Genomic DNA, 25,326 nt, shown 5'->3' with positions numbered 1-25,326 from the left:
GACCTCCTAAGCAATGTTTCTTCTGAGCCAGGACTGATAGGAATGATTTTCAGAAGACATCCTTTTAAGAAAATATGCTATATAGAAGTTATGGACTTTATGCAGAAACCGTTGGTGAATTTCTTTGGCCTGTATTACCCTGGATGTCAGGCTACATAATTACTCATAGACTTTAAGGTTAGAAGGGACCATCATGATCATCTAGTCTTACCTCCTGCACATTGCAGGCCACAGAACCTCATCCACCCACTCCTCTGATAGACCCCTAACCTCTGGCTGAGATATTGAAGTCTTCAAATCACGGTTTAAAGACTTCAAGTTACAGAGAATCCACCATTGATCATAATGGTCCCTTCCGGCTTAAAAAAAATCTATGAATCTAAGAGATTCTTTCAGAACTGACAACAGACCCTCTCTTTCACAGCTTATATTATAAGATGACATGTAGTGACCTAAATGTAATTAAAGTAACAGGTGTCACAGGTCACCAAAATTTGCTCAGTAAAGAGCTTGTTATATAAAGGACTGACCTGAACATTTTTCTATCGATGATATGTTAAATAATTCAGTGTTTTTCTGAACAGCTAGGAACAACAGGCACAACCGAAGAAGCAAGAGGTGGTTCAATTTATTCTATTTAATATTTTTCTAAATCCAACCTAAAAATAGGGATTGGGAAATTACATGTAGCATAATTGTGAAAATAGGAGGGATATGCTATTCTAATCAGCAATTATCTAGTTCCCTTGTGGCCGAGTAGTTTGTCCACTCAGGATGGATTACTGCCTTTAGGGATGGGATACCTGTTCTTTGCTTCATTTCAGTTTTGTTTCAAGTACTGTACAAATTTACAGTGTTTGTACAATAGGTCAGTCAGGCCTCAGTTCAGCAAGTACTTACTACATGTTAAGCATATGCTGAAGTCTCAGCATGAGCTTAAAGATAAGCATATGCTGAAATGCTTTGCTGAATCAGTGCCTATGACTTTTGCTTTACATTTAAATTCCATATACTTCTATGAGTCATCCTGGGAGGGGCACAATGGGTTAACAGCAGTGCACAGGCCACTTATGTGGGGAATGGAGTTGAAGGTTCAAATGCTTTCTACTTCCCTTCCCTGGTGAGTGACCATACTGGAGGCAACAGGAAAAGGAAGAGTTTGTGCCAGTCACTAGCAGCTGCTGCAAGACCCATTTCTTAGAGATCAGCAGGCCCTCTTTATGTAAGCGACAGGGGGTTATTTTATAAAAGGAAATGTTTTTATTAAGGAAATATACTCAAATATTTTCATTCTTCTCCAATACAAAATACCGATATAAATATAGAAAAAATTAAGTACTGTAGATAGGGAAACAAACATTTCAATTCATGCAAACAAATGCAAAATTCTAATTCTAATTAACTATATGCATAGTAATAGATATATTCTAAAATTCTAATAATTCTATGCAAAATACAAGTAAAACAGTAAGTTAAAGCACTTTAGTGAATATATTAGGTCAGAGAGAACTTAGGTATTAGTATATTTTGTCATAAGAATTAACTGTGAGAATTTTGATGCAATTGCTCTTGGATCAGTCTAATACAGTTTGCCAAGCTGTATGCCAAGTTCACTACATACATATATGGAATTCTCCTTAGAGGAGCATTAATGCCCCAAGTATTTACATTACTCTCTCCTTTCTTTCACCTGAGTTGACTGGCCTGATTTCAGAAGAAAGCCTGCAGTGGAGTCCATGCTCCTCAAACTCCTTCAAATTACTATTGCTATTTTTCCATCGGCAGGAAATTCACTTGTTATAGGATGGCTTGAGTTCAGACTCACAATTTAGAGTGATCTGTTTTTTGGCTGCCAATATTGAAATATAAATACATTTCTTCTTATATTTATCTATTACTATGTTTTGGTTTTTTATATATTTAGAATACAAAGGTTTTAGAACACACAGGCAAGTCTTATCACATGTGAGGGTTCCGTTCTGCGGTTATCACATAAAGCAAAAAACACATATACTGAAAATTATATCCCCGAGCCTTTTAAATCCGTCCCGCAGCTCCGGCGGCAGGGCTGGGGCAGCTTTTAAAGGGCTCCTCTGGGCTCCCCGCAGCGGCAGGGAGCCCGGAGGAGCCCTTTAAATGCCAGCCTGAAGCTTTGACAGCCAGGCTGGGGCTGGCATTTAAAGGGCCCTGTGGTAAACGTCTGTCCCAAATCTGGACCTTAGCGTACAAAATCTGGGTGCTTACTGTGAACCTCCCCAAGCTTATACCCAGCTTGGGTCTATCTCGCTGCCACCAACTAGGACTATTGGGTTCTAGTTACCCCCGAGTCACCCCAACCTTTCCCTGGGGGTCCCCAAGACCCAGAACCCTGGTCTCCCTCTCTCTCTCCAGCTTCCCCCCTTCCCTGGGTTAGCCGGTGCAAGACTAGACTCACTCTTGAATGCGAAACCAAGAGAGTATTTACCTCCCTCGAGTTAGGCATCAACAAGCATCACAGCTAACACACCAGGAGATTCACCCTCCCTGGTCTCGTAGCTGTAGCTAGAGAAAAACCTCAACACAAGAGAACAAGTTGATTCTTTCTCTTTCCCCGGAGCCTGTTTCTGCCCTGGGAACAATGGAAAAACACCACAGCCTGGCTTTTCCCTTCCCCTTTTTGCCTGTCACAGATGTAACAGAGTCTGGGCACAAAATTCCTTTCCCTTTTCCTCACTAGGAAAGAAACTTCCACAAGTTTTAAGAAGAAACTTTATATATAAGAAAGAAAATACAGAACAATAACTTGCATTAAAAACTCAGTACAGGCTCTTGCTTATAAGAAATATGAATAACAGTCTGATTTAAAAGATAGCCGATAAACCAGTCCAGCAAATCACATACATGTAAATACAACACAAAGCATATAACACCTATTTACTTTGTTTCTTTTGTACTCACAAGTTTAGGGAACTTTGAATAAGATGGAGGTAGAAGAAAACTGTTTACCTACAGCCGAGGAAACAAAAAGACCCCCAGTATACAAATTCCCGCCCCTGACTTTTAAACAATCCAGTTCTCTGATTGGTCCTCTGGTCAGGTGTTTGGTTCCCTTTGTTCACCCTTTACAGGCAAAAGAAAATTAACCCTTACCTTACCTATCTACTTATGACAGGCCCGTTGCTTCACGGTGGCTGGAGCCTCAGGCCCTTTAGTTCGCCCCAGGGGCTACCAGCCGCCTTTGCAGCTGGAAGCCACCTGGGTGACTTAAAGGCCCTGGGACTCCCAGCCACAGCTGATGCCCCAGGACCTTTAAACCTTGAGGCCACGTCTCTTCCACTTGAGGCCACGCCCCACCCCCCGGACTCTGGCCCTTCAGCGTAAAGCTGAAATCGCGCATGTTAAATGCATGTAAGTTGCGACAGACCTGTACTGGCAATTGTACTTCCACAAAAGCAGCAGAGAATCCTGTGGCACCTTATAGACTAACAGACGTTTTGGACAATGTCACTTAATGACTTAACATTTCCCTCCAACAATTTGCCAATGATCAGCAACTCCAACACGTGCATGAGTTTTCTCTCCCTTGTGAATTTCACATTGCTGGCAGTTAGGAGACGCCCTTTCCTGACAGGAGATGCAGACTGCTTGTATTCGTGTGGCAGCAACTGTTCCTGCTGCAGGCTGGGAACAGAACTTTGACAGGGAGGAACGTTCCTCACAAGCAGTGAGAAGTGAATGTTAAAACTGGAGTTGAGTTCTTGGCAGTTACAGCTAAAGCTTTTGGTGTGTCTGCATCACGTGCACAGACATGTTGTCCCAAGAGCAATCCCCAGAGGCATTGCAGTTGACTTAGCCAGAAGGCCAACAAGATTGGTGAGGAACTGCATGCCAGAAAGGGAGCTGCAATACAGTCTGAAAGGCTGAGATACTATTGTGATAGATCCTATAGGAAGACGATAGGTAGATCATACAGATAAGCAGTTACAGTACATATTCCCCCTCTGCATTAACCCTGTTCTGCTAGCCAGTGTGTAACAATGGTCCATGGCAAGCTTCGCTGTTCAGCACCACTGCTGATGCTAAATACACTCTAACTTTGTCCTCTGTAAGTGCAAACACCAAGACTCTGGCTCCTGTGCAAGTGCACAAGGAAGAGAAAGAACGCCTTGCACCACTCTCTTCCAAACACCTTGTGAACCCAAGCAGTGCTAGACACGATCTATGTCATGGACAGATTAGCCAGCCCTGGGAATGTCCCCATTCCACTTGGAAACTGGCAGAAATTTTGGGAAGGTCTCAAGGCTATCTAAGACAGGATGCATGGCCGAACTATATCTATATCTAAAAGTAATATGCAAGTATATGGATATTTCAGTTGTTTGATTTATTACCATTAACACTTCCTTAAGGAACAATGTTTTACAAGGCTTTTACCATCTAATCCACAAATATAAACTGTTCCATCTTGAGAGTCCACTTTGGTGTTAAAAATGACCCCACTCTGCTAGATACTTTGAAATTTAGAGCTCTGAACCATGCTCTTCCAATATCAAGTTGCTTAAAATTCAGACTGAATGCTGCCCTGTCTCTAGAAGAATTAGTATTCCTGTAATTGCTGATGGCAGCTCTTCACATCTCCCTTGCCTTAGGATGCATCACTGCACAAAAGCTAGTATATTTCAGAATCACAGTAGAACACATGGAAACAATGTCAGGGGTTCATAAGCATATTTTAAAAGGAAATATTAACACAGATCGAAACAGAACAGGAAGGGGTTTACCTGGCAGGGCAGTCATGTATGTTGCAGGACTGATAACTAGCCATTGGCTTCTGATGGTCTTCACATAATGATTCATTCACTTTTTGTTCTTCAGAATTCACACACTGCAGCCTTCTGAAGTGGGTTCCTGAATTCCCACAGGTAGCAGAGCAAGGACTCCACTCAGCATATTCCCATTTATAGTCTGTCAGTAGGAGAAGAAATGCAAATGAAAATTAGAGTGAGAATCCATTATAGATAGTAATTGTGTAGCAAATGTATTTGTGATACAGCAGTTTCTGTAAGATAGATAGCTACCACGATCTTTGTGGAAAAAAATCTTGTCTAACATGTAAGGTCAAATTCTGCCTTCAGGTAAGCATATGAAACTCCCAAGGAAGTCAATAGGATCAGTGTGTGTGCAGAAGGACAGAATTTGCTCACAGTCAGAACTGATGAAACACTTTAAAGGCTTTCTTAGCATTCTTTATACAGTGAGCATTAAAAAAGGAAACTGTAAATAATGCTCTCCATGTTTCTTCTTGTTCTTTAAAGAGCCTATTCTGTATGGATCTTATCATTACTCCAGACTCCCTGCATAATTTCAAGATTTAAGAAAATCTTGCCTGGTATAAACTATAGAAAATGCACCTAATGCATAAATAATTAGCCACTAAAGCATCTGGCAAGATGAAAGAGGATTTTTTTTTTTTAAAAAAAAAGAACCCACCATGTTAAAGGCTGGTCATCTCCAACAACTATAGACCTTATATTGGTCACAATTCCAAATGATTTCCTTTCCACACACTACGTCCCGCCCCTTTGTTTTTGACACTTGGTAAAAGACGAAGTACTATGCAATGTTGACAGATTTTTACGTGATTACAGAAGGAGTCAGATTTTTCTGTAATAACCAAGAATAAATTGATAGCTACCAGCTGTGTCCACAGCCTTAATCCTACAGCACATTCTTTAACTTATTGTTTTTCAGTGTTTCCTAATTACTTTTGGGTTTCTTAAAATAATATCAAAGCAGAAATGGTCAAATTTACTGGCTGCAACAGTGATGGAGAAACTGTATTGTTTGTTTAACTATGATGCCACAGTGCAGCAGTGTCCTCAGCATGCCTACTGTCAGGAGCGGCTCTAGCTTTTTTGCCACCCCAAGCATGGCAGTCAGGCAACCTGCGGCGGCTTGCCTGCAGGAGGTCCCCGGTCCCGCGGCTTCGGTGTAACCGCAGCGAAATTGTCGACGAAGCCACGGGACCGGTGGACCTCCCGCAGGCAAGCTGCCAAAAGCTGCCTGACTACCGCCCTCGCAGGGACCAGCAGGGCACCCCCCGCGGCTTGCCGCCCCCAGCATGCACTTGGAGCGCTGGTGCTTGGAGCCACTGCTGCCTACTGTACAAAAACCACCAAAGAATTCCTTGCATTTTTAAAAAGGTTTGGATATATAAATGATGAACCATCTATATGTGCAATTCTCAAAATCAAAGCTCATGATTGGAAAAAAATCCCCAATAAAAATACCAACCAATATCAATATGAAATGTATTGGTAAACAAACAAAATGCAGGCCCATAAAAGACAACAGATGCCATATACTTAACTAGATCTATATGCAGAACTCCACTATATGCAGAACTCAATGACATACACACTCATGGAGTGAGACCCTCCTTGTAAGCGGGGCAGGAATCACTCAGTGGTTTGAGCATTGGCCTGCTAAACCCAGGGTTGAGAGTTCAGTCCTTGAAGGGGCCATTGAGGGATCTGGCGCAAAATCAGTACATGGTCCTGCTAGTGAAGGCAGGGGGCTGGACTCAATGACCTTTCAGGGTTCCTTCCAGTTCTATGAGATAGGTATATCTCCATATTATTTTTCTAATAGATTTAATAAATTAATACTTCACTTTACTTTTAAGTTCAGATTTGTCATCAGTAGGCCATACTTTGACCATGGATACAAAATTACTACACTGCAGTAATCAGATAACTCTGGCTCTGATCCTGCAAGCCCTTACATACTAAAGTAGTCCTCACTCACATACATAGTCCGGTGGCAGTCATTGGACTACTCATGCTTATCAAAGTAAAGGATTGCAGGATCCCACATTATATCTTCTGTTGATCTTTTGTCGATAAACAGTAAGCCAAATCATGTTGCTATCTGTAAAATATGAGCAAGGCCCTTTATTTTCGATTTTTATGTTGTTTAAAATTCTTAAGGAATTTATCAGTGTTCATAATAAAAATTTAGAAACAGGTGAAAATCAGTGCAAAAAAGTAACGTCACAGTTTTCTGCATAAATATCAGAATTATTAGGGGACCAGAGGACAATAAAACAGCAACAAATGGAGAAAAGTAAGAGTACTTCTAACCCAGCTTCCCACTCCAGAATGAGAGACGGCAGCTTGAAAACCTGGGTGGACCAAGGGATCCCCAGACTTGGCTCCCGACTCCAGAAGGAAAGATGGCGGACTGGTAACCTGTGCAGCCCAGATAACCGACCTGCCATCTCTCCCTCATTTCAGAGCAGGCCTAGAAATGGAAGAGGTGGAGGACGCAAGGGTGCCATCTCACACTGCCTTCTCCACCTCTTCTGCTTTCAAACCCACTCTAGAAGGAGAGATGGAAGCCGGGAATTACTTGGACTGCTCAGGTTATAGAGCCACCATCTTTCCTTCTGGAGCAGGGAGCCAGGTCTGGCAAGTTCCAGACCTTCTTATTTTGAAGAGCTAAGCACTGATGTATACATACATATGCCTACATATACACATACCTTTACTTAATGTAATGTACTGGATCTTTTTTAACATAATCAGTATTCTCATGTTCTTGAGTGGTCCAAAATTCAGGTGAAAATTGGTAAAAATATGTATAATAGCTTTTGTAAACCCTGGGGTTTTTTGGTTAGAAAAAAAAATCAGTAAAAACTGAAAATATAAGGCCTTGTAAATGAGATATATGATAAATAACTGCTTTCAATTTTCAAAAACATTTGATTTTAAAATCCCTTTAGAATTCTCCTGATATTGAGTTATTGGGTGAGAATTTCAAAAAATGTCTAAGGGAGGCAGGTGCCTAACTCTGAAACTTTAAATGGAACTTGGGTACCTAGATTTCTTAGGCACTTTTCAAAATCACACTCCCTACTCTTATTATTTATTATGAATGAATTATAGGGCACATTGAAGACTTATGAACTTCACAATAAAGTGTTTGCAGATGGGGTCTACTCTCCTGGAGCACATATGTACGGTATCTCTCTCTCTCAGGCCCCATTCTTACACTGTGCAGCCAAATGAAGCTAATGGGGCTCATGAACATATCACAATGCAGGATCAGGGCCTTACTGGTTCCTCTTAAAAAATTAAAATTAACATTGCCTTGATAGCTGCAGTACTTTCCAGGTATGACCTATAGTAAATACAGAGTAGTACAGTATAACTGCCAGTACTGAGGTTACCCTATCTATTTATTAAAGGTAAACTGGTAAATTTAAGGGCAACCGCTGGAATAGATTTAACATTGTAATACCAATGAAATGTTAATATTATAATTAATAACTTTTCACACACATTCTAAAGCATCTAATATTTTCAATCTTTATCCCAAAGACCATTTTGTTAGTCAGACATACTATCACAATGAAAATATATATGGCCTGTTGAAGCAGAAGTTTGTGTATGATTGGCCTGATTTAATATCTGTAACATATCAAGTCACTGAATTGAGGAGTATTATTTTAGCTTCTTGATAACATATTATAAAATAAATGAATAAAATGAGCTTTCACATAAAATTCAAGGCCTTGATCCTGCAAACATGTATGCACCTGCTTAACTTTAACTGACTGAAAGAGAACTACTCACATACATAAAGTTGAGTATACACATTAATGTTTACAGAACTGGGGACTTAATACTTTATATGTAAAAATAAGCAATAGACCAGGGGTCGGCAACCTCTGGCATGAGGCTTGCCAGGGTAAGCACCCTGGTGGGCCGGGCCAGTTTGTTTACCTGCGGCGTCGGCAGGTTCAGTCGACTGTAGCTCCTACTGGCGCGGGTGAGGGATGTGCTGGGCGCAGCTTTCCGCCACCTCCATTGGCCTGGGACAGCGAATCACGGCCAGTGGGAGCCGCGATCGGCCGAACCTGCTAACGCGGCAGGTAAACATACTGGCCCGGCCCACCAGATGCTTACCCTGGCAAGCCGCATGCCAGAGGTTGCCGAGCCCTGCAACAGAGCAATAAAATTCTCAAAACATTAGGAAGAAATATTAAAAAGTAAGAATTTGTAATAGAATTTTCAACAAACCTTCCTTCTTGACATTTACCCAAACAGACAATGGTTTTATGGTAGTTGAAGTCTGACATCTATATTGTCCAGCAAATTGACCAGACACAGTGTTCACCTCTAGGATACGTCCCCCAACCAAGGCTCTATATACCAAGTCGTTAACTTCCTCAATGGGACGATTTCTGAAGAACCAACGAATCATGTTTCCATGATTAGGATGCACTGGACAACCTAGAAATCAATGGCATTTTAGTATTTTTTTCTAAGTTTAATGTATATATTGTGTTTGTATTTGTGCACAGGTGTGTGGAAGCTTCCCGCAGTATAAGTAAAAAGAGGGGTATGTATTAATTTACAGAAGTCTGAAGTAAGGCAAAACTAGTCTCAAGTGCTCCCAGGTGAGCTATCTTCCACTTAGCTAAAGTGGATGGCTCTATTGTATATTTGTCACAATAATTTACATTCTCCCTTCACTTTAAGTGAGAGTTTATTACGTTCTTTATGAACCAAAGGTGAAATCCTGACCCCATTGAAGTCAACGGTAAAACTCCCATTGACTTTGACAGAGTTAGGATTTCACTCCAAAACTGTGAGCCATGTTTAAATGTGGCTTACATGTTGCTGCATACCACTTTATAGAAACAGACATATTAGTTGAAATGGAGAACTCAAAATCAAGTTTACAGTCCAGGTGGATCTCTCACAGTTTTCAAGGGCAGCTCAAAGAGAAACTTCACTATTCAGTCCAATGATGATTCACTTAGATAGACTTTGTGATACGCAGAGTTACCAATTTTAAAACAGTTTTTGAACAATTCCTTATATAAAAATTAGACTCCATCATTTCTTTCTTTCTCCCTCCTCAGTAAAAATCTGAGACAGAAGATAGCATGTCCTGAAGGCTAACAAATCAGGGCTCTGACAAACCAATGCAGAAGTAAAGATAATGGCCCATAGGAAAATTGGAAGAACCCTCAATATTTCAGCACGAATGTGGTGAACCCCTCAGAATGACAAAATCTGAGTGAAAACAATAAATCAGTTTAGCATGCAATCATGATATATTGGCACAGCTATATTTACATGCAGGACTACACTAAACAGCAAGATGGTTGTGAGCAACTAAGAACCAACAAAATAAAATTGTTCATATGGCCATTATATATTTATTGCTCCTCCTTCAGGTTTGTTTCTATATTTTTAAATTTTAAAATAAGTCCTGAATTACTAGCGCCATTGTTTGTCATATGGTACAATTTTTTAACAGCAGTTAATGATAATGTTGGAGAATTCACTGAAGACCATAACACAGCACCATTGCTTGTTCCATCACAATGCACCACAGTTGGGGCAGTGTAGAGTGTGGTAACCAGGCAGAGTTTCGGGACATCCTCCAGTTCCTGATTGCAGATGTTTCTCAAGAGATAAAAATAGATATTCTTCGGGGTTTAGTCTTTGTGGCAGGGCCATCCTAATCATGTCCTTTCCATTTAAATAAAATTATTAATAACAAAACTTTTAATTCTAACAAGAATGATGGCAAGGCAACATACCTATCCTTAGCAGATCACCACGTATCACACTAATATTTGTACCAATTCCAGATGCCATCAGGACACGCTTCCTCCTGCTACCTTTTGTTGATACAGTGTTAGTCTCTGGAAACTTTTGTTCTGGAAAACAATGCATTATAATACTAGATAAAAAGATATTTACAAGGACGATTTTGATCAAATTGTCCAATGTTCTATTTATGAAACAGAAGAATTACAGTATTTTGGAACTCTTTAGGATCATCATCTTGTACATTAATGCACCAGAACACAAAAAACATCTCTTTCTTTAAAAGGTTTTTCAGAGTAACATTTGTTACTGACCCTCATTCAAAATTTCATCTTTTAACAAAACAACCCTGTTACCCTTCTACTGTAATAAAAAATTTACCAAAACTTTGGCCTTGTTTACTGTTTCTCATGACAATGTCATTTATCATTTCATTATCAGACATTCATATGAAGCAATTTTTTAAAACTCTCTCTTTGGAGCCAGCTCAACTCCTTTCTTCCTTCTGATGGAAATGTGACAAATTGCTAAAATAATAAAAAGAAATCTCTTAAAAATCTGCTCTGCATGGTAGAGATTGCATAATATGGATGAAATTATATGCCTGTCACTATAGTAACTTCTTTTTTCACATTAATGCCAGAATAACTGCCAAAAACATGGTCAATCTGTCAATACACATCGTTCTTACCATTTTGTCAAAGTTTATTTTTAGTGAATGTACATATTATACAGGATCCTGCCTTCTCCTGTGGTTTAGGTCTTTTGTTGCTTTTTTACTACTTTCTCAGGCTTGCTCCAATTAATTGAACTCTTCTGCATTTTTTATTACGTACAGTAACAAGGAAGCATCTGGTGCATTTGTGTGCATGGTGGTATATACAGATGACTGTGACTAACCCTGCACTGACATAAAGAGGAGACAGAGTGCACTCATTTCCATCCCTCCTCAGTAGTGGCCAGTCAAATCGAGTATAAAGACTATATATATAGTGCTGCCACATAACTTGCCAGAGAGAGGGAAGACCACTGCCTGACCTACAATGCTCTGCGGGGCTCCTGATCATTCATGGCCCCTCTAAAATAGGTAGAAGCTTCAAAGTCCCAATATAGCCCAGTCCTCAAGTCCTGACTGACAAAACTTCCTCCCCATTGAAATCAGTGGGAGTTTTGCTTGAGCATAGACTAAGAATTGGAGGATTTGGCCCCTACTACCTACTTCAGATTCACTTAAATCAGTGTCAGGTGACTGGGACCAGAAATAAAGTTCAGGCTCTGACCAGCAGTTCTATGACACATCTTTAATTACGCTGCCCTCCTCAGAAGCATCTGGCTCCTCTGCTTCAGCCAGGAAGCTGGAAGCCATGAGTGTATCTTATTGCCACTGTTTATAGTAGGCTCCACACCCTCACTCTTACAAAGAGACGCATATCCCCCCAAATTTCTTACCTGCGGAAATAGGCCCCATCATCTATGAGCCAGCTAATGTTTGTGTGCTTAACAGTGAGGGTTTGTAATAGAACTCAGCATGTTTAGCTAGCACAAAGTGTTTGGGGAGTTAGTCTTTACAGATGGAAGATCCATTCACTGGGGATACTTGGGGGTCAAGGTTGCATTGTGGGATTTTACATGACTAATCTATTTACAGTAGAGTAGATTAACCAGACATTTTTAGTTTTTCATTTTCAGCTTCTTACCCTTTACTAGGGTAAATAAAAACATTCAGGGTGGGCTGCCCATGTTCTGTAATTTTATTCTTCACTTGTGTATGTTTTACTGCCCTCTGAGATTAGAAGTACAACTCCCACTAGGGTAAGTGGATTGCTCTGGATTTCCTTGTAAACCCTGCCCTCTCTCTCCAGGTGAAAGCACCATGCATTCTTTAATCTAGATTTATCTGTTACAGAGTGTCAACAAGGCTCTAGAAGACCCAGGTCTCTTGCTTAAAGGCTATTGGCTGTTGCCAAGAAGATGGCACAGTTGCCCAGTGGCAAGTGGATGGAGCCCAAGAGAGAGACATCAGAACTCAAATTCTCTGTGCTCAAAATTAGCATAAACTGACAGTATGGAATGAAAAACATACTTCAAAGGGCCAGGTTCCATCAGGAAATTCTAAACCCATGTCAATTAGAGGATTAACTATTTCTCCAAACACATCCCTATCCATTCTAAGAACAACACTTTATAACCAAAATGGTTTGTCATTGCTTATGAATGATGAACCACGATTTTACACTTACCGAATAAGTGAAGGACAGATGTGGCTACTGCTTTTCCAAGAGCACTGGTTGCTGTGCAAGTATATGTTCCTGCATTTTCAAATGAAACATTCTGCAGAAATAAGGACCCATTCAAAAGCAAGAAAGAATCTCTACGAAACAATTCTTTCTTCTTAAGCCAAGTTACTTTCGGTTGGGGAACACCTTAAAAAGGCAAATAATAAAAATGCTGACCACCTTATATAAATCTTGGGTTTTATCTTTTGCACTGCTGCCCATCATTGTAGTATGGAGTGCCTTGAGTTCTAATGTCATTTTTCAGACAGCGCAATAAAACAACAGCAGTTTTAATAAAATAAGCACATTTTTGCATTCACAACAAAATATCCTCAAATGGGTAGTTCTCATTTATAATTCTCAGTTCTAGCAGTACTTCAGCGCAGAGCAGTGATAAAAGGTTAAGCACTCTGTGGGAAGCTAACACAATGGCTTTACAAATGACTGTCAATCCTCAGAAAGTAATATATTACAATTTAAGGGCCTAAGCTCTAGCTCAATGTTCGAGTGATTTATCACACTGGATAACATGAGACTGCTCACATGAATAAGGACAACTCATGTAAAGGCTTTCAGGATCAGGTCCTTATTTCGAATAGCATCCTTTATACAAACACATCACAGGATAAAATAAAGTTACAAAATCCTTAAAACAAAAGCAGAGAAAGAGAGTAATTAGGGAGCATAGTATATACCTCGGGGGAAATATGCACATGAGGTCTGAGAATAGATAAGGTCAATGTGTGCCAAGAATACAAGAAGGCTGTTTCCATATGACAGGAGCTGCAGAGATCACTTGTATCAGCAGCACGTGAAGGCATAGAGAGGGGAACAGTCTGACACAGAGTCTCAGTCATTAACACTCTTATTTGTTGTGCTGCAGAAGGCTAACTGTATTCTAGTTGCTTTTTAATTAAAATTCTGTCATCTTTGCTATTATAACCATTAACTTCCAAGAATTCACTCTTGTCTGATACTTGACACCTCATGTGTCAAACTATGAATATTTTTTTCTTCTAAAGGAGTGATGTTTGTCAATCAAAAAGCATTATCAATACTGGATGCTTTCTAAATTTGCTCTTATCCCCAAACATCTGCCTTTAAATGGAAATTTTGCAAGCCATTAATGCCAGCACATTAAAAACACTTTATTGCTGGCCCTTCATGCCAGCTGCTGAATCAGGGGCATTCTTCTGAGGTCCCAAAGGTCCACTGAAACCACACTGAATCACTCTGTCATATCTGGCACGATGGCCAACCCGAGAGGGGCACTATGCATGATACATATGAAGCAGGCATGGAAAAAAAAAGCCAAATTGTCCTCTGCACAGTGTATTCTTGCCTAAAAACACTTATCATCGGTCATTTAAGGATATTATAATGGGTGGACCTACCTGATTATGTGGGACATTTGGAAATATTAACCATATTGAATGCTAATTCAGTCCCCTTTCTTTACAGATCATTGTGTGGTATTGCATTACAGATTATGTCTTCATGATGTGGAATGGCCCTTAAGAAGAACTTTAACAATTCAATCACTGGCTTAGTACTTTCAATGCACATCTCTCATTTTCCCTTCAGGATAATAGGAACCAGATATATTTTTAGGATTCAGTTATTTCACTGAAGGGAAATGTTCCTCACACCAATTTGTCTAGAAAGCCTCCATACAGAAACACCCTACCACATTATCAAAGATTTAAACTAGACAATTTAGCAACTAGTAAAAGTGTTTTTAGGTTCAGAAGATTGTGTACCACTGAACAAAATAGTACAAAACAAGCTCTGGTCTGTAGTGTGCACAAGAGTCCAAAATCAGAAGTTATCTTTCAACTTTTTCAGAAGAAGCTTTATACCATTTTGAGAAATCCTGCTGGGATTAAGAAGAGCTCTTGTTTTAAAAGTCTCTTTTGTAATTAACCCAAACTTTCTGGCTAACATGAATCCTTCTCAGAGAGTAATGGGCCAGTTTACATCAGAGATAGTGTTATTTGTTCGATAACTTGTTATTTGGGACGCTGTTCTCAACACAGCATGCGCGCACACACACATACACACACTAACATAGTCCAAAATGTACCCAATTCCTAGGATTTATCTGTATTCTTAATTTAAATAAAATATAAACCACAAAGCACAGTCTAAGCTTTCTTACAAGGTTGTCGTATTCCTAGGGTTTCTTCCTGTGAGGTAGCTCTGTCCCTGCTCCTTGTTCTTTCTGACCCTCTTTGGGGACATCTACATAGAGTGGTAGCCTGCAGCAGCAAGTCTCAGACCCAGGTTAACAGACTTGGGCTACCGCGCTAAAAATAGCTGTGGATTTGTTGCAGCGTGGGCTTTGAAGCCTAGGGAGGGCGGTGGGTTTTAGAGCCCAAGCCATAAATCTAAGCCTTTTAGGGCCTGTACTGGAGCTAGTGAGCTCTCCTGGCCTGGGCTCCAGAATAAACAAGGAATCTGAAGAACAGTCCTGCCTCTCCCTGCAGGTCCCAAACCCCGCCACCTCTTACACCTGCTTTGTAAGTCAATTGGAATTATTAGTAAATAATCTTTCTTTCTGCTTCAACAGCCTCTGTGAATTTCTGCTCGGCGAAGTCTAGCAAGCAGTACCGCCCATGCTGGGAGTTCCTCAAGTGAATAAAGATTGAAGCATTGATTTTTCAAACCCTGCCCCTCACAAGGAGGATGGAGCTAAGAAGTAAACAGAACTGCACATGGCTGTTTTGCAGTTTATCCTCAATAGAAATACAGAGTTACCCTTAAATCTGCTATGTAGCGTCACCATGAGGGAAAAAAAATCTAACGTCTTTAAAAATTTAATCTAATCTGGAACAACAAACACTATTATGCTTTAATCATAATTGTAGGATTATTGCCTGGTATCACTACAGTGCAGAGTTGAGGTTGTTTGAATTCCTTTACAATTCATTTCCATGCCTCAATATGTTTGGATTTCTTTTAAGCTTAACGCTAACTCTGAGTTTCCTGGGATGATAATATATGTTTTGCAGATAACTGCAACATCCCTATAATGTATTTTACCTTAAAATTACTGATAGATACTTGCATGCATGTTGTGTTTTTATCTAGAAATTGATAATAATTAAGCTTACGTCTGATACAGAGTGGGTTTACATTACATTTAGTTCAGTTGGCCTCCTTGTGACCATTTTGGGGCTCTTACCCTAGTCTTGGCATTTGATTCCCCTCCCCATCTTCTTATTAACTGAAAAATGATCCTTTTGTGAGTGGGGCTGAGGGCTACTGGGCTATTTGGTTAAAGATGGTTGGATTTGCCCTTGAGCTGTCTTTCTAGTTCTTCTTTTAAACACTGAGTGGCAGCTCCTGAATTACAGCCAAACTAACTGCAGTAAAGGCATTCCCTTAGGGCAGTGGGTCTCAACCTACGGGCTGCTTGTGGCTCAGTCAGCACACAGCTATGGCCCATGAGACATCCTCAGGGCCATACAGGTAGTCTATATCGTGTGTGGATGTGACTCAAATAACACAGAGAGCTGCATATGTGGCCTACAGTAGTAAAAAGGTTGAGAATCATTGCCTTAGGGTATATCTACACAGCAAAGAAAAACATGTGACTGGCCTGTGACCCCCCAGGCTCGTGGGGCTGGCGGGGTGGGACTGTTTCATTGCTATGTAGACTTCTGGGCTCAGGCCAGAGCCCAGGCTCTAGTTTCCAAACCCTGAAATCACTCTGTCACACTATTCTGGCAGTGAACAGAGACTATGGGGCAGAGCAGGGCAGGGCAATGTATGCTGCTGTGTTCCACCATTCAGAGCAGCCCAGAGGCAGCCATGTCAGGTTGCTGTAAATTAAAGCAGCCCCATAGTCCATTCCTCGGAGCAGCCCAGAATCTGGGAAGCATAAAGGTGGCGTAAAGCCTTCCAGGCTGTGCCTTATGAGACGTGTATCCAGAGACTTGAAGCCGTCTGTCCAGAAATTGTTTTTTACTGTATGGTGCTTTAAGGTCTGGAGATATTCATCCTACAGATGGATTAAAGAAACAAAGAGGCAAAAGAAAACCATAAAGCAACAGCTTCTCCTTTAGCTTTTCATAGGGTCCCCTGGCCACTCTTTGCTCTTGGACATGGAAGCATGCACATTTCAAGCTGTTTCGCACCCATTCAGTTTATCTGTATGCTCATGCTTCCAATGACAGATCTGTTTCTGCCCAGACTCTCATACAAAACACTGAGTTCTTGCACACACTGTCATTTCTCAAATTCCTATCAGCAGAAACTCTGACTTTTGGAAAATACTCTAGAAAAACTATTTTTAGAAGTGCATTTACCTTTTGCACATTCAGCAGTGCTTCACATACATCCCTTTCTCTCAAGATTACACACAGCGCCAGAGCCGATTCACAAACCTCATTTTTACACTTTTGTTGATTAGCCTTTCATTACGTAGCTTCCATCTAATTTGGCTTTAAAAACTACCCCGTATTTAATACTAATGAGCTGAGATATTGCTTTTATTTTTATTTTTGGGTTTTTTTGCTGCATAACGAACTATCATCAGATCTTGTGAACAGCTGGGGCAAGGCATGCTGTTTTCTCCCATTCCTCCTGTGACAGGGCTTTTACAGTACAACTTTAAGAAGCACTGAATCAGAGGACTTATTCACATACTCAGGATGTGGTACGCACCACGGCATAGAAATCAAGAGCTGCCTTCCCTAAGAAAGAATAGTTAAGGCTTGTGTTTTACCCTTTAAAAGCTCATGTAAATAAGCGTTAAAAGTTATTATAAATATTAACAAGGTTTCTTTGCCAAACTAGTAATAGGACTATGTAGAGGTTTTCCCTCTTAGCAGTGACAAACTGAACAGAAGCCAAAATGTTATTTAATCCTATTTACTGAAGTAGGACTTAAGTGGTACCTAGCCCTCTGCACAGGAGTGAATTTCACCCTGTGGATCTGATTCTTATTTCCATGAAGGGCCATTAACTGGGCTTTTAAAAAAGCATAAATTATATTTACTCACGTTTTAGGGCCTTTTTACATTCCCAGAATGATGTAAAATGTACTTAGTGTAAGGGTATGTCTGCACTGCAGATCAAAGCATGCTTTGCAGCTTGAGCAGACAGACATGTGCTAGTTCTGCTCAAGCTAGCATGCTAAAAATAGCCCTGCAGCTGGGGGTAGCATGTGTAGCAGCTCAGGCTAGCTACTGAGTGCAAACTTGCCTGGACCTGTTGGGTACATATTTGTGCTGCTAACCTGAGTCACCACCAATGCTACCCTAGGCTACACTGCTATCTTTTTGAATCCACGGCCCTGTGACTGCTTTAATTTATGCTGAGGGCTAGTTTGACTGCCAGCCAATCCCAGAATTAAGGGAGGCAGAAAAGTAGCATGCAGTCACCCTCCCTGGGATCAGTGCAACTGAGGAACAAACCCATAGGTGTCTAACCTTCCCTAAACAATCACAAGGTTTTGCAACTCTGGGCACAATCCAGTTCCCACGGATGTCAATGGGAGTTTTGTCATCACACCCTATGGCTTCAGTTGAAGAAACCACATAAACACATGATTAAATCCATCCCTATTAGGAAAGCAATTAAGCACATGCTAAAAGTTCAGCATGTGCATTACTGCCCTTCCTGAACAGAGATGATTTCCTGAACGGGGGCCTGATTAGGTTTTAAAGTAATCTTTACAACTTTAAAATCAGAATTTTAATCCTGCAATGGATCTAAATGGATGTTAAAACTATCTGCTATAGACCTAAGGAGCTATAAAATCAATTTTAAAGTTTAATCTATTTCTCTGACATCAAACAGAGGTTACTTTCCACCAGCACCAGAGCAGTTCTAAAACACTCAATGTTCCATGGAGGAAAAAGAAAGTTATTTTCTACGAGTGACCTTGGGACAGCAAATATTATGGAAAAATATTCCAGCTCTGGAGAGACTGTGAAACAAGGATTTTAAAAAAAGTCTACACTATAGGGTATCCTTACAATATTCAGTATTCTAAAACAAATTTCCTCCAACCTTGAAAGCCCTATGAATTATTACATGCTATAAAAATCTTGGCCTACTAAATGGTTACTCTAAAAAATTAGATATTTCTTAAGAACTTTTTCCCCCAGTCATGTAGAGTCTCATAAAGTATCCTGTATTTCCCATTCAAGAGCAAGGCAGAATTGTGCTGGCACAAATCACGTTTTGCTGAACACTTTATTTTTCCAAAAGTTTACTTAACTTTAGAAGCTAAGCTAGTGTATCTTCTTTAGGAGGAAAATACTATGGCTCAGTAACTTATTCCATGAAAGTCACCTGAATATTGCTTATCCTACAAACACATATCTACAGCAGAGTCCAACTTTTATTTCTAATAAATTTTTTGAGCTCATTTCAAACATTCTTCTCTCTAGCAGAAGTGACTTAAATCCTTCTGTACTCACGTGAATTATCTCATAGGGAGCAATGCTGGGTCACAAACCTTCTACAGACCCAATAATTGATTCTATTGAAGTTCATTGCAAGTTAGCACTGACTTCACAAGGAGCAGAATCGGCACCACCTTTTGGCTCTCTAGCTGCCACTCAACGAGAACTCAATCTCTCAATGCTGGCCTAACCATGAGGTGAATTGAGCCGGCCGCCTTAGGTGCCAGACTGTGCGGGGGGGGGGGGGGGGCACCACTAGGACCCAGAGTGTAGAAAATTGTGTCTGCTGCTGGTGCACATGTATTTTCTCTGCTCTAGATGCACAGAGATGGTGGAGTGCTATGCTGGAGGAAGGAGGGCACAAGAGACATAACAGGCAGGCAGGAGAAAAAGTGAGAGTGAATAACAGAAAGCAGCAGGAGCTGCAGGGAGAGAGAGGAGGAGGAGCCTCTATGTACCTCTCTAGCACCCCCAGGAGCCTGGACTGATTAACACCAGCTTCTCAGGGGAGCTTCCTGTTCCTGCTGCTTCCCTGAACCCACTTGAGGAGAACAGGCAGTCAACTGAAGTAGTAGGAGCCAGTTAGGCCCTTAAGATGCTGATATCTTCCCTCACTCAGGCCCTGCTACCAGCCTGCTTATTTGTCCCCTTCAACTGAGTGTTGAGAGCCACTATAGCTGGCACAGAACAGCAGTCATGAGTGAAAGAAGAAAACGCCCCTCTGGGGCAGCATTCAGAAAAAGAAAGAAAAGCAAAGGAAGCTTTTCTATCTAAGCAGGAAGGAGCTCTCCTGAGATACATAGACACAAATGTTCACAGTGAGCCTTCTGGCCCCAGTGAGGATGTGAGTGGTGAGGAGATGCCTGATCTTCCAGTTAGTCAGAGTGCAGGTGACCTGGCAGCTACTGCAGCATCCATATCTCCATCTCAAATGGATGTAACCATGCACATTCCTGAAGAAAAGTGTAGATCAGAGAAGAGTGTGGTGGAGGCGCAAGAAACAGCTGCTGCTGAGTTTAGTTCCTTAAGTCTAGATGATCCAGGACTGTGGACCCACTTGAGCAGTAGCCTGAGGGACTTCCTTGTACTGCATGGGCCACAGCAAGTGAAAAACTTCATGTTCCCCCAAAGACAATGAAAATAGAAGTTTCCATCCAACACATTACTGGCGTGAAATCCCAATGGTGACAAAGTGGAGAGGCCATGGCTTATGTACTCAAAAACCCAGAATGCTGCATACTGTTTTTGTTGCAAACTCTTCCAGTCTAATGTTCAGCCACATTGGTTCTACAGGAACAAAGGACTGGAAAAATCTGGCTAGAAATCTGGCATGCCATGAGAAGGCAGCAAATCACCAGAGAGCATTCCATAGGTGGAAAGAGCTTGAGATGAGACTAAGGTTAAAGGCCACACATAGATGATCATCAAGAGAAGATTGCATCAGAGTCTCTTTACTGGCAAAATGTTCTGAAAAGGCTCATTGCCATTGTGAGAATGCTTGCTACCCAAAACCTAGCACTGTGTGGCACTTCAGATCAGCTGTATGTGCCAAACAATGGAAACTTCCTTAAAATTGTGGAGCTGATGGCTGAGTTTGATGCTGTACTCCAGGAGCATCTAAGAAGAGTCACCACCCAAGAAATGTACACACACCACTACCTTGGAAAAACAATTCAAAATGAGATCATACAGTTACTGGCAACAAAAGTCAAACAGAAGATTGTGGCAGATCTGAAGTCAGCAAGATATTACTCTGTTATTCTGGACTGCACACCTGACATCAGCCATATGGAACAAATGACTTTAATGGTGTGTTTTGTAACAACAACAGAACCTAGTGAAAATGTCCCTGCAATGGTGACTGTCAGAGAGCATTTTCTAGAATTTATTGACATTGATGATACTACAGGAGCTGGTATGACAAATGTGCTTCTTAAAAAGCTGGAAGATACAGGAATTGCGATAAGACATGATGAGAGGTCAGGGCTACGATAATGGTGCCAACATGAGAGGAAAGAACAGAGGAGTGCAGACATGGATCCGAGAGTTAAACCCTTGAGCTTTTTTTTGTCCCATGCAGTTCTCATTCATTGAACTTGGTGGTCAGTGATGCAGCATCAGCTTCTAGTGAGGCTGCTGAATTTTTTAATGTAATTCAAAGCATCTATGTATTTTTCTCTGCATCAACTCATCGATGGCAAATTTTGAAGCAACATCTGGGAACATCCTCTCTGACACTGAACCACTGAGTGCCACATGATGGAAAAGTCAGTGGAGGATAAAGCCTATCAAACACCAAATTGGGAAGATAGATGATGCCATAGTTGCCATTATGGAGGATAATGCTATGACAGGAACTGTTCATGGGAGAACAGTGGCAGAGGGAAATGGAATCACCAGAAACATACATAACTTCAAATTTCTGTGTGGCTTAGTGTTGTGGCATGACATACTGTTTGAAATAAATGTTGTAAGCAAGAGACTCCAAGGTGTTGACCTTGATATATCTGGAGCAATGGAACAACTGGACAAAGCAAAGTCATACCTACAGTCTTACCAGTCAGATGAGGGATTTCAAAACGTTCTGAAGAGTGCACAGAAGTTGGCAGAGGAACTTCACACTGAAGCTATTTTCCCACCCATTCAAGAATACAAGAGTCACCTGAAGAAGACATTTTGATTATGAGGCACGGATAATCCCATAAGAGACCCAAACAACAATTCAAAGTTGAATTCTTTAACCAGGTGCTAGATTGTGCAATACAGTCAGTTGAAGAACGTTTCATGCAGCTCAAGGAACACAGCAGTAGTATATTTGGGATGTTGTATGATATTCCAAAACTCCTCACTATACCTGAAGAAGACCTACACCAGCAATGCAGGGCACTAGAGACAGTGTTGACACATGATGACATGCACGATATTGATGCGAGTGATTTAGGTGATGAACTGAAAGCCCTTTCAAGATACATTTCAGCAGGATCAACTCCAAAGGCTGTTCTGGAATATATGTGCACAAATAAGATGACCACCCTCTTTCCAAATGCTTTTGTTGCTCTGCGCACATACTTCTAACACTTCCTGTAACAGTTGCCAGTGGAGAAACGCAGCTTCTCCAAGCTGAAGTTAATAAAAAACACATCTATGCTCCACAATGACACAGGAGAGGCTGGTCGCCTTGCAACCATCTCAAAGAGCATGAGCTGGCCCAGACTGTAGATCTTCAGAAAGCAGTTCAAATCTTTGCAACCAAGAAGGCACAGAAAGCACCACTTTGATTATTCAAACAGACAAAAATGCCAGTGTTTACTATGCAGACAAGAAAAGTTACATTTGCTGTTCAGGCATTTGAAAGTTGAGTGTTACTTACAATTTTTGAACAAGGCATTTTAAGTTCTTAGTTCTCCTTTATTGGGGTAGGTAGCAGAGCAGTACCATGAGAGGAGAAGAACAGAAAGAAGGCAGAATTGAGACCTTTAAAAGTTTTGGCCCAAGCGAGAGGGCATGAGGGCATTGAGCTCCCTGCCTCAGGTACCAAAACGTTGTGGGCTGGCCCTGCAATCTCTGCTCCATCTACTGAAATTTAAGGCCAAGGTTTTTAAAAATAGGTGCCTAAAATAAAGCTCCTAAATCCCTACTTAGGCATCCAAATAAGTGGACTTACTTTCAAAACTGCTAAATTCTCATTAGCTCCCTCTGAAGTCAATGGGAGCTGCTTCGTGCTCAGCTTTTAAGTCAGGTCACTTATTCAGACACTTAAATATTGATTTAGGAGCCTAGTGTCATTTTTGAACATCATGACCTATTTCTAAGGGACAACATAAGAATTCATAATGTCTGGCTGTGTCCCTACAAACCAAAATAATCACAACAGTAATTCAGACAATTGTTGAATTATCTTGCCTCTATACCTGTGAGCTGCAAGTGTAAGTAATACCACTGACAAAGATTTTGGTGGAACCAAACACTGCAACCGTGCAATATACCCTTGACTTCAGAGAGTTTTGCCTGAGCAAAAACAACAGGGAAAAATGATACCCACATGCGTCAATGTGTAGGGAAAATTGATGGGGCACGTGGTGAAAGGGTGAGAGTCTCGGTAGCAAGGGAGGAAGACGCTTGCCAAGGATCAATAGGTAGCTCCTTCTTGTGAAAGTCTCTGGCACCTATTGGCCAGCTGGAAGACAGGAGTGCTGACTGGCCAGCATTTTCCTGCTCCCAGGATTCAGCTCAGTGAAGCTGTCATGTGGAGCTTCTTTCAGCTCCGTTCCAGCAGCTCACCCTACCCACCTGAACTAGGAATGGGAACCCGGCCTGACAGATGCTGTGGGTTGAGTCAATCGTGTGATTAGGGGATTCGTAGGAATTTTCTCTCACCTGGGGCAAATGGCAAAGGACCAGGGAGGTTTTTTGCCTTCCTTGCAGCACCTACAACCCACTGTGGTTTAAGCAGGAAGGTGCTTAGTGCCTAACTGAGGTACTAAGGCAGTGTTGTTTATTTGTCGCAACTTGCGGCCAGTTTCCAGTGCGGTTAAGGGTATAAAATGAATGGTTCCCAGAGGTAAAATACCTGAGATTTCAGTGATGGACCTTGGATTCATGTGATAGGGTGAGACCTTGTGGCCTTCGCAGGCCAAGGTTCCCACTGTGCTGCACCCTCTGTCCCCTGTGCATGGGGAAGGATGCTAGGATTAAGGGAGAACTGGGTCCTGGGGGTAGGCTGAGGAGAGCCACCCCCACATTATAGGTTATATGTTTAGGAGCCCTGTAAACCTTGTGCCAATTATGGGTAATATGGTAAGGAGCCCTGTAATGCATACACGGGAACCAATTAAATGCCTGATACAGGAAAATATTGGTGACACTGCTCCCGAGTTAAAGTTCGATAAAAGTTGCAGCCTGCCACTTAATTTCATGCATTTGTCTGGCCTTATTTTGCCTTTGTGTCCACATCAATGGCCTTTAGTTTCTAAAGTGTAATTGTCCCTCACCAGGCCTCCTCCTTGATCAAGATGAACATTGCCTCAATTCATGTTTCTTTTGTCTTAAAAAGGTCGTGCAGCCTCAGGCTGGAGAGCTCCTCAGTGTCATGGAATAATTTCCCCAGGCCCTTTTTTAGGGAGGCTCCAGTGGTAATGGTCTGCAGGAGGCATCCTGTCCACAGGAGGTGGAAGGGGCTGGTGTACCACAGGTGTCCAGGAGTCAGCATAAAGCCAAATGAACTATCTGGGCATCCACCAAGATCCAGGCAGATTTCTGGGGATCTGTGTGTTCTGGGTTTGTAACTCTTAGCCATTCTTTGTGGAGGTAGTGATAGAGGTGGAGGGAATTCCCCTTCCCAGCCCCTTCCCACTGCTACAATCTCCATGTGAAAACCTCACCAACTTTTCATTCCCTTGTACTCTGCAGTGGATTTTTCAGTAGGAGAGGCTAGTCTGGCTCAATCACTAATGACCAATATATCTATGGTCCCAAAGGAAAGTAAATATAAAGACTTGGGAAAGAGATACATGCCAGGAATTAGATTCCTTGACTGGAGTGTGCTGTCTGCTGAAAGGAGTTCAGGCAAATGAGGTGGGGGAAGGAGCACAAAAAAGAAAAAACGCAACAGTGTGAACAGGTCACTTTTTACAATCAGTCCATATAAAGGACAGAGAGATAAGATTAAGACACTTTCCCTTCATTAAGCTAATTAGGAACAGGAACATTTTGTCCTGTATTCCTGCTATTATATTTGATGCTTTTACAAAATACTATAGTGCTTCCTTATACAGACTTTTGAAACTCACTATTAATTTGCATTTAGGATCACAAAAGGGAAGCTAAACAACATGGATGATTCATAAGATCAGGGATATTACTGTTATATCCTTCTTACCCCTCACCCCGATTTTTCTGAAGTGAAAAAAAAATATAAAGGATAGAATGCCAACATCAAAGGCACATTTAGCATAGTGTAGGTAAATGAAAAGGACAGATGGAAGATCAAATTGCTGGTTTCATCTGCAACAATTTCAACTGTGCAAA

The 25,326-nt window shown here is 41.2% G+C and overlaps 1 protein-coding gene across 3 annotated transcripts in view; it reads right to left on the bottom strand.

Annotated features, from left to right (window-relative positions):
- ADAMTSL3 (ADAMTS like 3) overlaps positions 1 to 25,326 on the bottom strand; it is a 277,770-nt gene that overhangs the window by 6,766 nt on the left and 245,678 nt on the right. For 2 of the 3 annotated variants that reach the window (XM_032790644.2, XM_075069664.1), the window contains exons 24-27: positions 12,848 to 13,030; positions 10,598 to 10,717; positions 9,063 to 9,275; positions 4,761 to 4,944 (exon numbers count right to left, since the gene is read on the bottom strand). In XM_032790644.2, the coding sequence (XP_032646535.1) occupies positions 4,761 to 4,944; positions 9,063 to 9,275; positions 10,598 to 10,717; positions 12,848 to 13,030 (700 nt within the window). The remainder of the gene's footprint in view (positions 1 to 4,760; positions 4,945 to 9,062; positions 9,276 to 10,597; positions 10,718 to 12,847; positions 13,031 to 25,326) is intronic. The other variant, XM_075069665.1, reaches the window with a different exon arrangement.

This window comes from Chelonoidis abingdonii, chromosome 9 (genome assembly GCF_003597395.2).
Source record: "Chelonoidis abingdonii isolate Lonesome George chromosome 9, CheloAbing_2.0, whole genome shotgun sequence".
In the NCBI taxonomy this organism is placed as follows: domain Eukaryota; kingdom Metazoa; phylum Chordata; order Testudines; family Testudinidae; genus Chelonoidis; species Chelonoidis abingdonii.
This window is presented reverse-complemented; position numbering and strand designations above follow the sequence as displayed.